The sequence below is a fragment of the Copadichromis virginalis genome, linkage group LG10 (genome assembly GCF_057382275.1).
Source record: "Copadichromis virginalis isolate Kocher_CV1m ecotype Utaka linkage group LG10, C_Virginalis_male_GT1.1, whole genome shotgun sequence".
Lineage (NCBI taxonomy): Eukaryota > Metazoa > Chordata > Actinopteri > Cichliformes > Cichlidae > Copadichromis > Copadichromis virginalis.
In genome coordinates this window covers 626,977-642,808 of record NC_140627.1, presented here as the reverse complement: position 1 = coordinate 642,808, position 15,832 = coordinate 626,977, and the positions used below count along the sequence as shown (strand labels likewise).

The 15,832-nt window shown below is 42.8% G+C and overlaps 1 protein-coding gene across 1 annotated transcript in view; it reads left to right on the top strand.

Moving 5' to 3' along the window:
- Positions 1–15,832, top strand: part of LOC146699588 (CXADR-like membrane protein) — a 32,294-nt gene that overhangs the window by 15,326 nt on the left and 1,136 nt on the right. Inside the window, exons 3-5 of the mRNA XM_085469359.1 lie at positions 5,896–6,063; positions 6,784–6,906; positions 10,330–10,471. Coding sequence (XP_085325485.1) covers positions 5,896–6,063; positions 6,784–6,906; positions 10,330–10,471 — 433 coding nt within the window. The remainder of the gene's footprint in view (positions 1–5,895; positions 6,064–6,783; positions 6,907–10,329; positions 10,472–15,832) is intronic.

Sequence of the window (15,832 nt, the reverse complement as noted above, 5' to 3'; positions counted from 1 at the left end):
ACAGGTGTGGGAGGGGACCCAGCCCATGACCTGCCTATCTGGTGTCTACAGCAGTGGCAGCCATGTTCCCCATAGTAGCCTGCTCTCTCATTTTTGGAGGCAGGAGAAGAGGGAGGGGCGGGCCATTTAAATGCTCTTTCAGAAAACCAACCACGGTCTGTCTAGTTTGTGCTGGCAACAAAGCATTGCATGCAAGCGTCAGCTTCTTTAGCCAACACAGTAGTGATGTGTCGGTCGCGAACAAAACGGTTCTTAGAGCTGACTCTTTGAAGTGAACGACGCGAGCCAGCTCCTTATTCCGAGCCGTGGTTTTTTTCCCCTCTTTCTCTCACCCTCTCTCTCGCACTTTTTTTCCGCTTCACTCCGGGGGGGCGGTAGTTACACTCGCACTCAGGGGGGATTGCAGTGACATGCCCGTGAGCTTCGCCAGCAGCCAGCTGTGCCAGAGTGACCGAGCCCCAGGCCGAGAGGATGAGGGCACCCCACCCCCGAAGTGGCCCGAGCGAGCTCCAGGCTCCAGGCCCCGACGAGTGAGCCGGTGTGTACCTGTACGCCCATCCCCGGACACAAAGAACCACCAACGCACCGATGTCTGAGGGCGTCTGCCACTGGCAGGGGAAGGTGTTGGGGGAGATAGGCCTCCATACCTTGGAGGGCCTGAGATGTCCCCAGAGAGGTAGCGTCTGATACCCAACCTGAAATATAGACACAGACATACAGGCACACACAGATGCAAACATCCATTCCCACCCTCATGCTCTCATATGCAATTACTCCACACTCACCCAACGTGGAGACAGACATAGAGAGACACTGTACACACGATCACACTCCCCAAGTGTACTCTAAGAACTGGGTTTAGGTACCCTTGCCCCTGGAGGGGGAAACTGCACCCAGAACCAGGTAGTGTTACCCTTTTCCCTGGGGTGGAGAGAATCAGACTGCCTTGACTCGGCAGCAGCAGGGAGGCCCCACATTCCAGACCCCAATCGGATGGCAAACTCTTCCTCCTAGCTCCAGCAGGCTGCAGAGAACGGGGGTGTGTGAAGACTCCAAACCTCCCTCCGCCCGCTCGTATGTAGTGTTGATGCATGTGTGTCCTAAGGTGCATTTAAAACCCAGGAGGGCATGGAGCTACCTGCCAGAGAGCAGCTGGTTAGTGCATAGCCCCTCCTGATAGCCCTCAATGTCTACATGCATTTAAAATTGAGAGGTGGGCAACGGCGCCAGGGGTGAGGTGTACACCCTGATGGTAATTTGGATTCTGTGTAGCGTGGCCACCCCCAAGATCCTATATGTATGTGTAATGAGAGTGTGAGTAATGTGAATGTCTAAGTTGTGAGATAAAATTGAGGCAGAGGCAGCCAGAAGGGGACAGGGGGGAGGGGGGGGATGCCTCCCCTGCACCCTGGTGACACACCTTTACCCCAAGGCCCTGCATGTGTGGGTGGTTGTGGTGGAGCGGGAAGAGGGAGGCAGCTGGAGATGGGGAGGGAAGGAAGGGAGGGGCAAGTGACCCCTCCCTGGGGCCAGCTCCCCCGCTGACCCCAGTAGGCACCCCCCATACTCTGCAACCCGCCAGGGAAAGGGGGCCCAGGCCCATCCGGACCGGGGCCCAGTTCAGCAGCGCCGCCTGGCCCCACAGAGCCCGGGACAGCCTTCCCGACCCCACCACAGAGAAAACTGCACCCACCCCACCATCCACTCATCTTCCAGACTACGCAAGACAATAGACAGCCAGGCTGAGATCTTCCTCCACCTCTCCTGTATCTCCCCCTCCTGCAGAGTGAGTTCCTGAAGATAGGAGACCTCCTGCAAGATGTAACAGCCTCCCCCACCAGTTGAAGAGCCCCCCAGGTGGCTCGATGCACCGGCAGCACCCTGCGCCAGAACTGGGCCCCCATACACCCACCCACCCACAACCCCGGCAACACACCAACCAGGACCCAAGCCCCCAAGGCCCAGCCAGGGCCCCAGCCAAGAGACAGAGCACCCCCAGAACCCCACGCCCGTCCCGGACCCACCCAGGGGCAGCCAGGCTACCAGGTCAGTAACCCATGTCCGTCAGCACAGACCCTCCCCTAGCCCCACTGCACGCAGCCACGAGGAAACCGTCACCTAAGAGCCAACCGAGCCCTTAATAGGCCATGGCCGCAACCCCAGGTTGAGCCCCCCAAGGAAGATGCTCCTGGGGAACCCCCCGACGCCCTAAGCCTGTCCCTACCCCCACACCAATCACAACAGCAAAGGTGGGACCAAACTATGACCCCCCACCCCCACTAGGTGATGGAGCTGATCAAAGGAGCCCAGAGCAATTGATCTATTGTGGTGGCAGAGGCTGTATCAAGACTAATGTAATCTATTAGATAAATTCTATATTGGTTAGAATTAAGATCATTTTTATTTTTCCAGTTCATGAGGACTGTTTTCTTGGCTATGCATAGGGCAGTGAAAACCATATGGGCCATATTCTTATCTGTAGTGACATTATCTAAGCTGCCCAACAAACACACTAAGGGGGAAGTTGGAATGTTACATTTCAGACACTTCGATAAGTCTTCACATATCTCGCGCCAAAACTTCTGAACTGGTGGACAGAACCAAAGAGCGTGGATATAACTGTCCGGTGAATTGGTTTGGCAGTGTGAGCAGTTGTTGATAGACATAAAGCCTATCTTGAACATCCGATGACCTGTATAGTGCACTCTATGTAGTATTTTGTATTGAATTAATTGAAGACTGGGATTTCTAATTAAATGAAAGGTTTTTAAGCAAATCTGAGACCAGAAGTTTTGGTCTAAGTTAACTGATAAATCTGCTTCCAATTTTGCAATAGGAAGTGATATTGATTCATCTGTTTTAGAAAGCATTCTGTATATTTTGGATAGTAATTTGGGGGTTTTAAGAGTAAGAAATTGAACCACACTTGGTGGTGTTTGTAGTTCAACTTGACCCGGTTTAAATTTCTTTTTTACTATGGATTTAATTTGTTGATATTCTAAAAATCTTTTCTTGTTGATCCTATATTGTGTAACTAGTCCGTCAAATGGAATAAATTCTGTTCCTTCTAATATATGTTCCAAGTATTTGATTCCTTTACAACACCAATCTGAAAGGTTTATCATATTATTGTTTTGTAATATGTCAGGGTTGTTCCAGATAGGTGTACGTTTGCATGGGATTAATGAAGACTCCGTCAATTTTAGAAACTCCCACCATGCTGTCATAGAAGAGTCCTGTTAGTAAATGATTAAGTAGCTGATCAACATATTGATTTAGTCTGCCTTACAGAAACCCGCTTACAGCAATATGATTATATTAGTTTATTATTATTATTATTATTTTTTGCATGGGATTAATGAAGACGCTGTCAATTTTAGAAACTCCCACCATGCTGTCAGAGAAGCGCTGATGTTGACGCTTTTGAAGCATTCATTTCGTTGGATGTTTGAGCTGATAAATGGTAGGTCTGAAATCTCTAGATTATTGCAAAGTGCTTGTTCTACATCTAGCCAAGGTTCATCTAAGAGGGTATGTTTTAGCCATCCTGAGATAAACTGAAGCCTGTTGGCTAAGAAGTAGTGCTGAAAGTTAGGTAGTTCTAATCCTCCTTTATCCTTGGTCTTTTGTAGTGTTTTTAAGCTTATACGTGGGGGTTTATCTTTCCAAAGGAATTTGGACATGTATGAATCTAGGGATCTGAACCAATCTTGTGGTGGTTTAGTTGGGATCATTGAGAATAAATAATTTATTTTTGGTAAGGCCATCATTTTTATAGCGGCAACCCTTCCCATGAGTGATATGGGTAGAGATTTCCATCTAGCCAGATCACCTTCTACCTTCTTTAAAAGTGGGATATGGTTTAATTTAGTTAGATCTGCAAGCTTGGGAGAAACATTAATACCTAAATATTTTATATTTCCCGATTGCAGTGGTGTAGAAGAAGAATTATGGAAGGAGCAATTTATCGGAAGGACTGTAGATTCAATCACACCAGAGCTATTGGTTTGTGAATTTTGGAGAAAAAGTAACACATCATCCGCATAAAGGCTGACTTTATGTTCCACGTTCTTGTATTTTATGCCCTTAATTACTGTATTCTGTCTAATTGCTGCTGCTAGTGGTTCAATAAAAATTGTAAACAGTGAAGGGGAGAGTGGGCATTCCTGCCTGGTGCCCCTCAGGAGACAGAAGCTGGAGGATGTTTGGTCATTTGTTCTGACACAAGCTGTTGGGGAATTGTATAATATTTTTAACCAGTTAATGAAAGAGGATCCAAAACCAAATTTGTGTAAAGTTGCAAATAGAAATTTCCAGTTAACTCTGTCAAATGCTTTCTCTGCATCTAAAGAAAATATTGTAGTTTCGATGTTTTTACTGTATGAGTAGTCTATCAAATTAAGTAATCTACCTGTATTTGTTGATGAGTGCCTACCTTTTATGAAACCAGTTTAGTCAAGATGAAGTAAGAGGGGGGTTGTTTTCTCTAGTCTCTTTGAGAAAGCTTTGCAGATTATTTTAAGGTCTACATGTATAAGGGATATTGGACGATAGCTTGAGGGATATACAGGGTCTTTGCCTGGTTTTAGCAGGAGATTAATGTTTGCAGAATTCATATTTGATGGAAGTCTGCCCTTTTCTTTGATTTCCAGCAACGTTCTGCAAAAAAAATGGTGCTAGAATCGTCCAGAATTCTTTGTAGAATTCTGCAGGAAAGCCGTCTGGACCTGGAGCCTTATTATTGGGCATACTTATCAGGGCTTCCTGGAGTTCACCTGGTGTCAGTGGCGAATCCAGTGCCATTGCTTGAGTGTCTAATAATTTTGGAGGAGTTATGTTGTCCAAAAACTGATCAATTTTGTTTTTAGATGGGTTTATTTGAGCCAGGCCAGCTACTAGGTGGCATAGGGGGCTGCCCTGCCGCCTCCCCCAGTTGTGCAGAGATAAATCGAGGCGCTCAAGCTGCCTGGGCGATGGCAGCAGATCCATCCTGTGGTCTCCATGGGCAGCCCGCAATGAACAGTTCCAGGATCTCCTGCTCCATGATGCAAGCCTCCCCTTGAGCGGACCTGGGTTACAGCCACAGCCTCGCTGAGTTGACTAGCGTAGGGGAAAGGCTAGTCCTTCGGCCCCATCCGACCCTCCCAGAACCGCCAGCGATAGTCCTGTGGTACAAGGCCCTGTTGGACATCTGCAAAGCTGCTGCTCACACGCGGGCAGGCTGAGAGCCACTGCATGGGCTTTGCCAGACAGCAGCGGGAGCAGAATCAGCACTTACTCCTCCTCCAACCAATGGTACACAACCGCCATGGCCCGCAAGACCTCCAGGAAGGCGGGGGGTGGTCGTCTCCCTCCCCCATACAGTAGAGGGACACTGGCGGGGGCCAGCCCAAGCTACCAGACTTCCCAAAAGCCCCATCCAGTGCTCAGATTGGTCCTGCAGTTGTTCCAGCTGGTGGCTAAACACCACCTCCTGCTCCTACTGCATACCCACCAGCTCACCCACCATCCAGGCCAGCGCCTCCACTGGCTGGGCCGGTCTTGGTTCTGCCAGTGGAGGCGCTGGGTTTTGGCACCACTGTGGAAATGATGTACCCGCCAACAGCGTTTGCAGTTGCACACGTTTTTATTTGCACTGTTTTTAACTGGACAACTTTTCATCTGCCCTGCTTGTAGCCCTAGGTCCCACCTCAGGTCCCAGCACATCTTTTATCGAGGAGGCATGACTAGATGATGGAGCTCAAGTTTGAGTCAGCCTCACACCTGAGGCTGATTCCGCACCCTGAACCCTCTGCTCCACCCCTCCCCTGCAGCTGAGCCACAAACCACACCCTGCCACATGACTCAACAGCATTTTGAGAATGTCTGTGTGTCTGTCTGACTGTATGTCCACAGTGAAGCCATCTGAGCCACAGTGCTGGATGGAGGGCAAATTCTTGGAAGGCAGTGATGTTAAGATGAGCTGCAAGTCCGCTGATGGCTCTGATCCTATCCATTACAAATGGGAAAAAGTACTGGACGAAGGCAAATATGTAGACAAGCTGCCTCCACTGACACTGATAGGTAAGTCTGTCAGATGTACCTAGGGCTTTTTAAAACAAAAATTTAAACCTTGAAACGAAGCAAAAAAGAACAAAACACACATCATTGTGATGTGGTAGGGCATCATAATGAAAACATAAAAAGTGTGTTGTACAGCTCTCTCCATGCCCAAAATATATATACCTCGATCTGGTCAACTTTGACCTTTGTTTATCCAACCTCGGTACTCACGTCCCCCAAGGTCAAGTGTATTGTTCTGGAATTTGAAGATGATCTATAAAAAATTGCAGGTAATATAAACTGTTTAATGATTTTCACATTTGGTGTTACTGACCTTCAATTTTCAAAAAAATTCTACCATGATGCCAAATCTGAAAAATGCTAAACTGTGGACACTAGATGCTGTGCATGCTAACATAAAGACAAACAAACAGAACTGATTACATACTCGTTTTACTGCATAGTCATGTTTCAGCTCTTAAATAAATGAAGACTTCTGACTAATCTAAGTTATTCTGTTCTCCTTTTATCTTTTTCAAGTACATTTAGCTTGCATAAAGAATCTGTCAAAAGTATTTACTTTTTAAAAACAGCAAAGATTTGTACAAAGGCCATGGCTATTTCTTTATGTTAACTCATCTTTAGGTACATTTATTTCACTAGAAATCAACTCTTTTTCAAACAACACCATAAAACAGTAGTGCACTCTTAGATGCTGTCTTGTCATTCTTGGTACATCAGATTTCAAAACCCCAGAGATTGTGGCACTGAGGAATTTGACCAAGGACGATGCCGGACTCTACAAATGCACAGCCAGCAATGATGTGGGAGAAGAGAGCTGCACAGTGGAAGTCAAGATACACTGTGAGTGAAGAACTTTTTTTGAACACTGAATAAGTTAACAATTGCTGCTTTTGATTTGCAGAATAAAATCCCCTCTTCATGTCATTGTAGAGCTCATCTGCAAATTATTTTCATACACACTGCCTGAAGTGCTATAGTGAAACTGTAGGTGAACGTGACATTCTTTTAAATTGCAGATCACAACATCTCTCAAAATTTGTGGTCTGTCTGTGCTTCTCAACCTTAAGTTCACTGCTTCTTAAGTGGAATCTCAGTTATTTTCCTAAAATCATTGATCATTTTTCTTTTAGCAAAAATGTGGATGAAATTTGTTGAAGTGGATGGGAAGACAGTCTTTTCTCTATAGTTCAAAATAATACATTGCATTGTAAACTCACACTTGAAGGGGCTTTCTACACTCATTATTGATCAGATCCATCAATTAACACTAGACTCCATATATGATAGTGTTTTTTTGTTGATTCTGAGTGGAAAGGTGGTGCATTGGTTCACCCTATCACCTTGCATTAGTGGTTTAAATTTAGATTGGCTGGGGCTTTGGTGTGACAAAGCCTCCCTCAAACTTTAATGTAATGCAAATGGACTTATTCTTATACAGTGCTTTTCTATGCTCTTTCTATGTAAATGCTTTCTATCTAAATCCTACTTCGGAGAGCAACATGGGGTTAGTATCTTGCCCAAGGACATTTGGCATGCAGACTGGAGCAGACAGGGATCAAAACACAACTGAAGACAATGAGGGAATAACTATGGGCAGAAACATCATGAGATATTGTGTGTAGGTATTTGAGGTAAAAAATGAATTTCATCCATTATGAATATGAATATTGTGAGAAAACCTGGAACAACTCAAGTGCTTGTCAGTACTTTCCCGGATCTGCTGTACCAATCCATTCTTTTCCTCATACCACTAGCAATGCAGCTCTTTTGATTTGAACATAATAAAAACCCTCAGTGGCCACATGGGAAATGTTCTGGCACAGGACATAAACTACTCTCCCAGTCCTCCCTCTGACTTTGAGTCAGCACTGTCATCTGTGGGACATATTTGTCCTACATATATTACACGCTTGACAGTGGCTTGTGCAGTAGCCTGGAGTTGGTCTCCAGCAGTGTTGTTCAAATTACTTGAATAAAGTAATTAGTTACTTAGTCACTTTTTAAAGAGTCAAACTCAAAGTAATGTCAGTATTTCCCAACATTAAATGTTGCATGGTGCTGCTCTATCCCGCGCCCCATGTTTTCTATTCTTGATCTACACATGTGTCTGTTGGTGCCATGGACGTTGGAAAGTAACAGTAATCTAATTACCTTTTTGCAATAGCAATCCCTTACATTAAAAAGTAATTGGATTATGTGTTACTGCCCATCTCTGGTCTCCAGTATTGTCTTCCAGTGCACTGAGTTCCTAAGGAACATTACTAGTGTACTTTAAGCCTTGTATAGTGCCAAGCATTCCTATACCTGTGAGATCTGATTGAAATGACCTCCTCAACATGTCTTGAAGTTCCCCTGAGGCCTGGTAATGAACTAATCATTTGATTCAGGAGTGTTGATCCAGGGTGAGATCTAAAACCTGCAGGACACCATCCCTCGAGGCCTGGATTTGGACACCCCGATCTAAAGGATAAAGATCACTCTTTCAAGGATGTCAGTGTTCACATTTTAGACAGACAAGACAGATAGTTTGACAGAGAAGTGAAAGAGGCCTTCTATGTCCACTGTGAACAGCCATCTTTCAACAGAGGAGGTGGCTTATCACACCAACTGCTTGCCACCTACAATGCAGTTTTGAGATCCCTTTCCCAAGGTGCCTCAAGCCCTACTTACATCTTGCGTCAGTTGATCTCAATGGGTCACATGATATAGGGTGAGGGAAGGTTTGTTCTGCTGATGAACTCTGCTGTTAATGACTTACAGCTTTTTTAACATCTTGGCTCATGTGACAAGGCACATCATCAATAGTGGTTCAGCGACCTTCTTAATGGACAACCCCCACTAGGGTTTAAATATCTGAGACTTTCCACCATTTGGTTTTAGAACTGAAGAAGCTTTCAGATGAGAGGTGAAGTGTCTTCAAGAAACTTTAAAAAGTCCAGGTTCGTTCTTTTCCAAGCTCATCAGACAATATAGGAGAAATCTGCTCTCTCTTTCTAGTCGCTGTCAGTACTCCTGCTGCAGCATTTTGGATCAAGTGACGGCTTTTCAGTCAGTTTTTAGAACAACCCGATAATAATGAACTAAAGTAATCCAGTCTAGAAGATTAACTGGATGAACAGGATTTTTAGCATCATTTTAAGACTGGATTTTTCTAATTTTAGATATTGTGCAAATGGAAGAGAGCATATCTGTTTAATATTTTTTAAGCCTTTGTGTTTTATGCTTGAATCATTCAAGTATACAAATACTTAAAAAATACACACGGGATTCTTTTGATAATGCCGAGAGCACGAATTCAGGCGGTTCAACGTTCCAGCAGTGAGCTGCTCTGTGCCACTGCCTTAAATAGCAGCTGGGGAAATCAGCCAGATCAGCAGCAGGTGGAGACAATCACACAGGTGCGTGGGCCAAGAGCGAGAGCCCGTAACGAGCTCCACCCAGGCAGAGAGGAGGAGGAGAGACAAAGAAAACAAAAACAAAAAAGAACAACAACAACAAAACCTGTAGCCAGCGTGAGCCAGCCAGAGAGACACGGGGACCGTGACAGAACCAGTGCCAGCCAAACAATTTATCAAAGAACCCATTTTAAATGGAATCTTTAGACACCTTGTTACTAGCAGCCTGGTGCAAAACACACCTTGAATCAACAACAAGGTGATTTAAAAAGACAGCCAAAAATCTGTTACAGCTCAATATGGTGTGCTGTGTGTCTTTAAAATAATTTGAGGGAAACTGGACAAGTGGAAGACAAAAGAGGTGGCAGGCCTTTAACAAACTACAAACTTTCCAATTGGTAGACAATGCACTCTTCCTCCTGAGCCACAACCACCTCTTAGAATAAGTATTTGCATTTATATTTGCACATACTTCAGTAAATCACTGAACATATTTCCAACTTTTCAATAAATAAAAAGTGATGACTCAAGACTTTCTCACAATACTATAGTCGACAACTTGGAACTTCTGGAATAGCATTATTTAAAACAATTTTAAAATGTATTGATTTTCAAGGTTCAATTATTTTATATTATAGCTATAATATATAATAGCTGAAGGGATAAATTGGGGTTTTTTTTTTATCTGGCTTTAGCTTTTATAATACTGGGGTGTGTTATATAGGTTTCTGAAAATGATAAAGACGGGGAGACAAGTATTTTACTGAAACTTGCATGCAACTGAAAAATAGCAATGGTGAATTTGATGCATTGGTGGTTGTAGCATAATAGTGTGTCTTACATCAATATTTTTTGTTATTTTTGGTAGATGTGAAGGGAATTGGTGTGGTAGCAGGTGTAGTGGTTGGTGTGTCCTTCGCCATTCTGCTTATCTTACTCATCATCTGGTTGGTATTCTGCAAAAAGGACATGGAAAAAAATGAAGAGGAGGAGACGCCCAATGAAATCAGGTAGACAATGCCTAGAATATTTCTTTGCACATGATAACTACCCATGACAAAAAACTTTACTTTTACAGTTTTATTCAATATATTAATATAATTGCTGCATGTTATACAATCATTCATTTCATCGTTTCAGCCATCTCATTACCAGAATCACTGAAATATATGTATAACCTGTATACCTGTAGGACTGCCTTTCTGATCCATCAATGTTTCTGCATGAAATAAAAACTTCAAATAGATGAATCCCAAAATGATAGTTTCAATTTATGGCTGTATTGGTTATAACAGCAGTTACCTTTTCTCACTTTTTACACAAAGTGATTGTATTAGTTTGAATTGCAATAATTCAGACTGTTGTGGAATTTTTCTATTAATTAACCAGTTACAGAACAAGAAAGTTGAAAGTATTCACTACTGATCAGAAGACTTAGAACACTCTAATCCTTCCAGTTATTTATTGCAATTCAAGTCGTTCAAATCCAATGAATAGCTTGAAATGGTACAAAGGTAAGTGTTGAACTGCCAGAGGTTTAAAAAAAGGTAAGGTTACCCAACACTAAAAAATAATGTACATTTCAGAAAAATGGCCTTTTTCAGGGAACACAACATGGTTTTAACAATTTAAATCTGTTCTGCAACAATGGAGGTTGATCTAGCCTTGAAAGCTGGTGCTACTAATTCCTACAGGTGTTCCAACTTCTCTGGATTACTTCCAGCTCCCTCTGTCTGCATAAAAGCAGTGTTGGAGCACACTGATGTACCCTCGTGAGCATCACTTGAACAGTACTGTACTGCAGAAAGTAGTGTGTTGTACAGAAATGGTGAGAAAAATGGAATTAACAATGGAAGAGAGACAGACCATCATAACATTTATAAATGTAGGTCTGTCCTACAAAGAAACTGCAAAGAAAGTCAAGGTGTCAGTGAGTACAGTTTCCTTCACCATCAAAGACACTCAGAAACACCCCAGTTTCCACAAAACGCAAGATACCACGATAAAACCATTCAGGAGCTGAAATAATCGATTTGTACCTTTGGCTTAATCATTGCCCAGCATATCTGAAATGTCTCCGCCAAAGAAAGCCTCGAACCTAGGCAAGAATAAGACCATCGAATAAGACCATCGAGCTTGATGCTAATGATAGTTGCACCAGCAGGGCTTTGGCTGAGCCTAAAGTTGTCACTCCGGATGACAAGAGTGAAATGTATAAGATAAGATAAGATAACCTTTATTAGTCCCACACGTGGGAAATTTGTTTTGTCACAGCAGGAAGTGGACAGTGCAAAAGTTATGAGGCAAAAATTAGAATACAATAAGAATAAATACAGTACACAACTGTACAGAATAGAATAAAATAAAATACTATATACAGTAGAATAAAATAAAATAAATATACAATAAGATAAAAATAGAATACAAATACTATATACAACTGAGTAAAAATACAACGATGACAGAAAGGATTATTGCACTTAGTATTATTGCATATGTATGGATGTGTGTGCTTGATCAGTTAAAGTCTTTATTATGGAGTCTGACAGCAGTGGGGAGGAAAGACCTGCGAAATCTCTCCGTCCCACACCGTGGGTGCCGCAGTCTCCCACTGAAGGAGCTGCTCAGTGCTGTCACAGTCTGCTGCATGGGGTGGGAGATGTTGTCCATCAGGGATGACAGCTTAGCCGCCGTTCTCCTGTCACTCACCACCTCCACTGGGTCCAGAGGGCATCCTAGAACAGAGCTGGCCCTTCGGATCACCCTGTTCAGTCTCTTCCTGTCCCCAGCAGAGATGCTGCCGCCCCAGCAGACCACGCCATAAAAGATAGCAGAAGCCACAACAGAGTCATAGAAGGTCTTCAGGAGTGGGCCCTCCACCCCAAACGACCTGAGTCTCCGCAGCAGGTACAGCCTGCTCTGCCCTTTCCTGTAGAGGGCGTCTGAGTTATGAGTCCAGTCCAGTCTATTGTTCAGATGAACACCAAGGTAGAATAAGATATGCCAGGAAACATGTAAGACAATATCTGAATCAATCCTGGAAAAACTTGATGAGCAGTTTGATGCTTTTGAGGCCAAGTTCCAGTTGGTGCTATCCATACAGACTGACTTACAGAACCGCATGGAAGGTCAGGAAATTAGCGGTCAACGCCCCGGGAATAGCAAATGGGAACGCTTGAAGCCAAATGCGAGGACCTGGCAAAGCTTGTAAAGATTCAACCCAAACTATTGGATTTGGAGGCCTGTACTCGGAGACTTAATATAAAAATTGTTGGCATAAAACAGTGCTCAGAAGATAGGGAGTCCGAAAGAGTTTATTTCCAACCTCATCCCCGAATTATTGGGTAAGCAACACTTCCCACATCCACTTAAGGTCGACCACGCTCATCGATCCCTATGGCCTAGGCTGGCAGCGGGACAGAAACCGCATACCACCATCGCCCGAATACATCACTTTCAGATGAAAGAGCTTATTCTATGCCTCGCCAGGATGCAACCGATGGAGTACAAGGGGAATAAAGTTCTGATCTTCCCAGACTGCACCAGCGAAGTAATGAGCTACCACTGTTCCTTCCGGAATGTGATGCAAGCCCTGAGAGAAGATGGAATTAAATTCCAGCTATGGTACCCAACAAAGCTGTGTGTGCACTAGAAAGATGAGGATATTCCGGAGGTTTTCAATGATCCAGAACAAGCAGAGGTGGCTCGCCAGCGTTAGAACTATAGTGCTACAGAGAAGGAGTAACTTGCGTATCAGCTGTGATTGCATGTCTTCTTTTTTCTTCTTTTTTCTCTCTTTTTGTCTAATAAGGTGAGCGAGCTTTTAGTTTGTGTTGTGCCTCACGCTGTGGACTATCAAACAGACTGCACTGTGTTGCTCCTAATTTCTGACTTTTTAAAAAATGTTTTGTTTTCTTTATCTGTATGCTAACTGTCAATCCACAGTTTGCATACAAACTAGCGCTGATCAGCTTTTCCAGAAAGCACATAGTTCAGTAAGATCATCTGGTAATGTGTCATAGTTATATAATTATATTAGTTAAGTAAGTGCAATAGAATACACGCATCTAAGCCACAAAACAAAACAATACCCCAGCGCCTATCACCCGCCTACCCCGCTGCTCCCAAAAATGACATGCATCTATCCCCTAGTAAACCAAACCGAGGCTGCTGGGCAAATTGTGAACCTCACTTAAAGGAATCACAATGCCCGGATGAAACGGATGATAAAGGATTCAGAAAGTTTATTCATGCAGGCCCATATGACAGAGAATGTGCATCTTTTTTGTTTTCATATTTTAATTTATATTTAATTGTGTTGTGGTTTGCAGTGTTTTGTGTTGTTTCACTTTAAATTTGTTTAAAAGGTAAAAGCTGAAAATTTAAATAGATAAAAGTTGAAATGTGAATAGTTGGTTTTTGTATAATATGATTTATTTATTACATTTTATGTGGAATGAATAAATATAAGTATATTTACAAGGCAGGAAGTACCAACGACCAGATTTGGTGTGTGGTAGTAACAGGTAAATGAACGTTTTTTCTTAAATTATTTGAATGTATCTGAGTGCTTGTGTACAAACACACAAACAATACACATATGCTTTCAATTGTATAATTTAAGTGATCCAGGTAGCTCTGTTTTGGAAGTTCAGTTAACGCTAGAAATGTGTTTTGGAGTTTGTACGTGCTTTGTCTCTTGGGGCCACCGTATATATTTATATATAAACATATATAAATAAAACCACGTTTTTTTTTTTACATGAATAATTCCTTTTGTGCATTTATATATTTATATATTTTTTTATCTTTTATATTTTTGTTAATAATAAATTAATTAAAGCAACAAAACAACCTGAAGAGCGGGTTGGGAGCCGAAAGAGCCGGTTCTCTAAAAAGAGCCGGAAATCCCATCACTAATAACAACGATTCTAATATAATAGTGGCTGGAGACCTTAACTGTTATCTTGACCCCTTCTTAGATACATCATCCACGTGACTAGCACACCATTGTTTTTCTTGTGACATTACCAATAAGTTTGATGTGTCACATGGCCCTCTTCCTATTGAAAAAACAAAAGTTGTATCCAAGATGGCCGACTTCTAAATGGCCACCATGGTCACCACCCATCTTGAGGAGTTTGCCCCCTCACAACCATTCCCATGTTATTACGGTGTATCCATATAAATGGCCCACCCTGTACTTTATGGGAAGCACTGAAGACTGTTTTGAGGGGTGCGATAATTTCTTACACTTCAGCTCTTAAAAGAGAAAGAGAGAAACGTCTGTCGGAAATCAATAGCTTTCCTGTCCTGGAAAGAATGTATCAAACCTCTAAATCGTCTATGGATTATAAAGAGATACTGAAATTAAAATATTAATATAATGGCATTATGAGTGGCCTAGTCAGCAATTTACTCTGGATTTTGCGACAAAAGCACTTTGAGTTTGGGGATAAACCTGGTACATTGCTAGCACGACAGCTTTTGTTTTATATTTTTAAAAATTTAAAATTAAATTATCCAAAAAAAAAAAAAAAAAACACGGAGGAGGAAGTGTGATGGTTTGGGGCTTTTTGCTGGATCCAGGGTCGGTGACTTGTACAAAGTGAGAGGCACCCTGAACCAAAACAGCTACCACAGCACTCTGCAGCTCCATGCAGTAGCCTCTGGTATGGACCTAGCTGATCAGGAGTTCATCCTACAGCAAGATGATGACCCAAAACTTGAAAACATGGAGTGTCCAGCACAGTCTCCAGACTTAAACCCCATCAAGTTGGTTTGAGATGAACTGGACAGAAGAGTGAAAGCAAAGCAGCCTACAAGGTCCACATTTATGGGAACTTCTGCTACAGATATGTGAGAATATTTGATTTCTATTGTAGAAAGAATAACACGAGTGTGTTCAGCTGTTATATCTGCCAAAGGAGGCTACTCTGGTGAGTCAAAAGTTTAGAACAGCGGTACTGGCCCTTGAATCTTTCGGTACTGGGCGGTGAGATTTGAGGCTTGGGTGTGAAATTTAGGCATTTTTATCATTTTTTTTTTTTAAATCATTTTTATCATTAACTTGGTTTCCCTTCGTCCGTCTCCTCCTCCGTCTTTTCCCGTGTGTCATGAATAAATCTTCTTTTTTTGGTACCGGTACTGGTTTTATTTTGGTGAATTTATCCATGACACCTTAAAGTCCGGTCAGTGAAAATGTTGTTGGACATAAACTGGTCCGTGGCGCAAAAAAGGTTGGGGACCGCTGGTTTAGAACACATTTTGGTCTACAAATTGATTCCATGAATTTTTTCTTTTGACTCCAGTTGCTTATTTGTACTATGCTTCATTACAGAGTGCAATGTGACAGTAAACTTCATAATTTT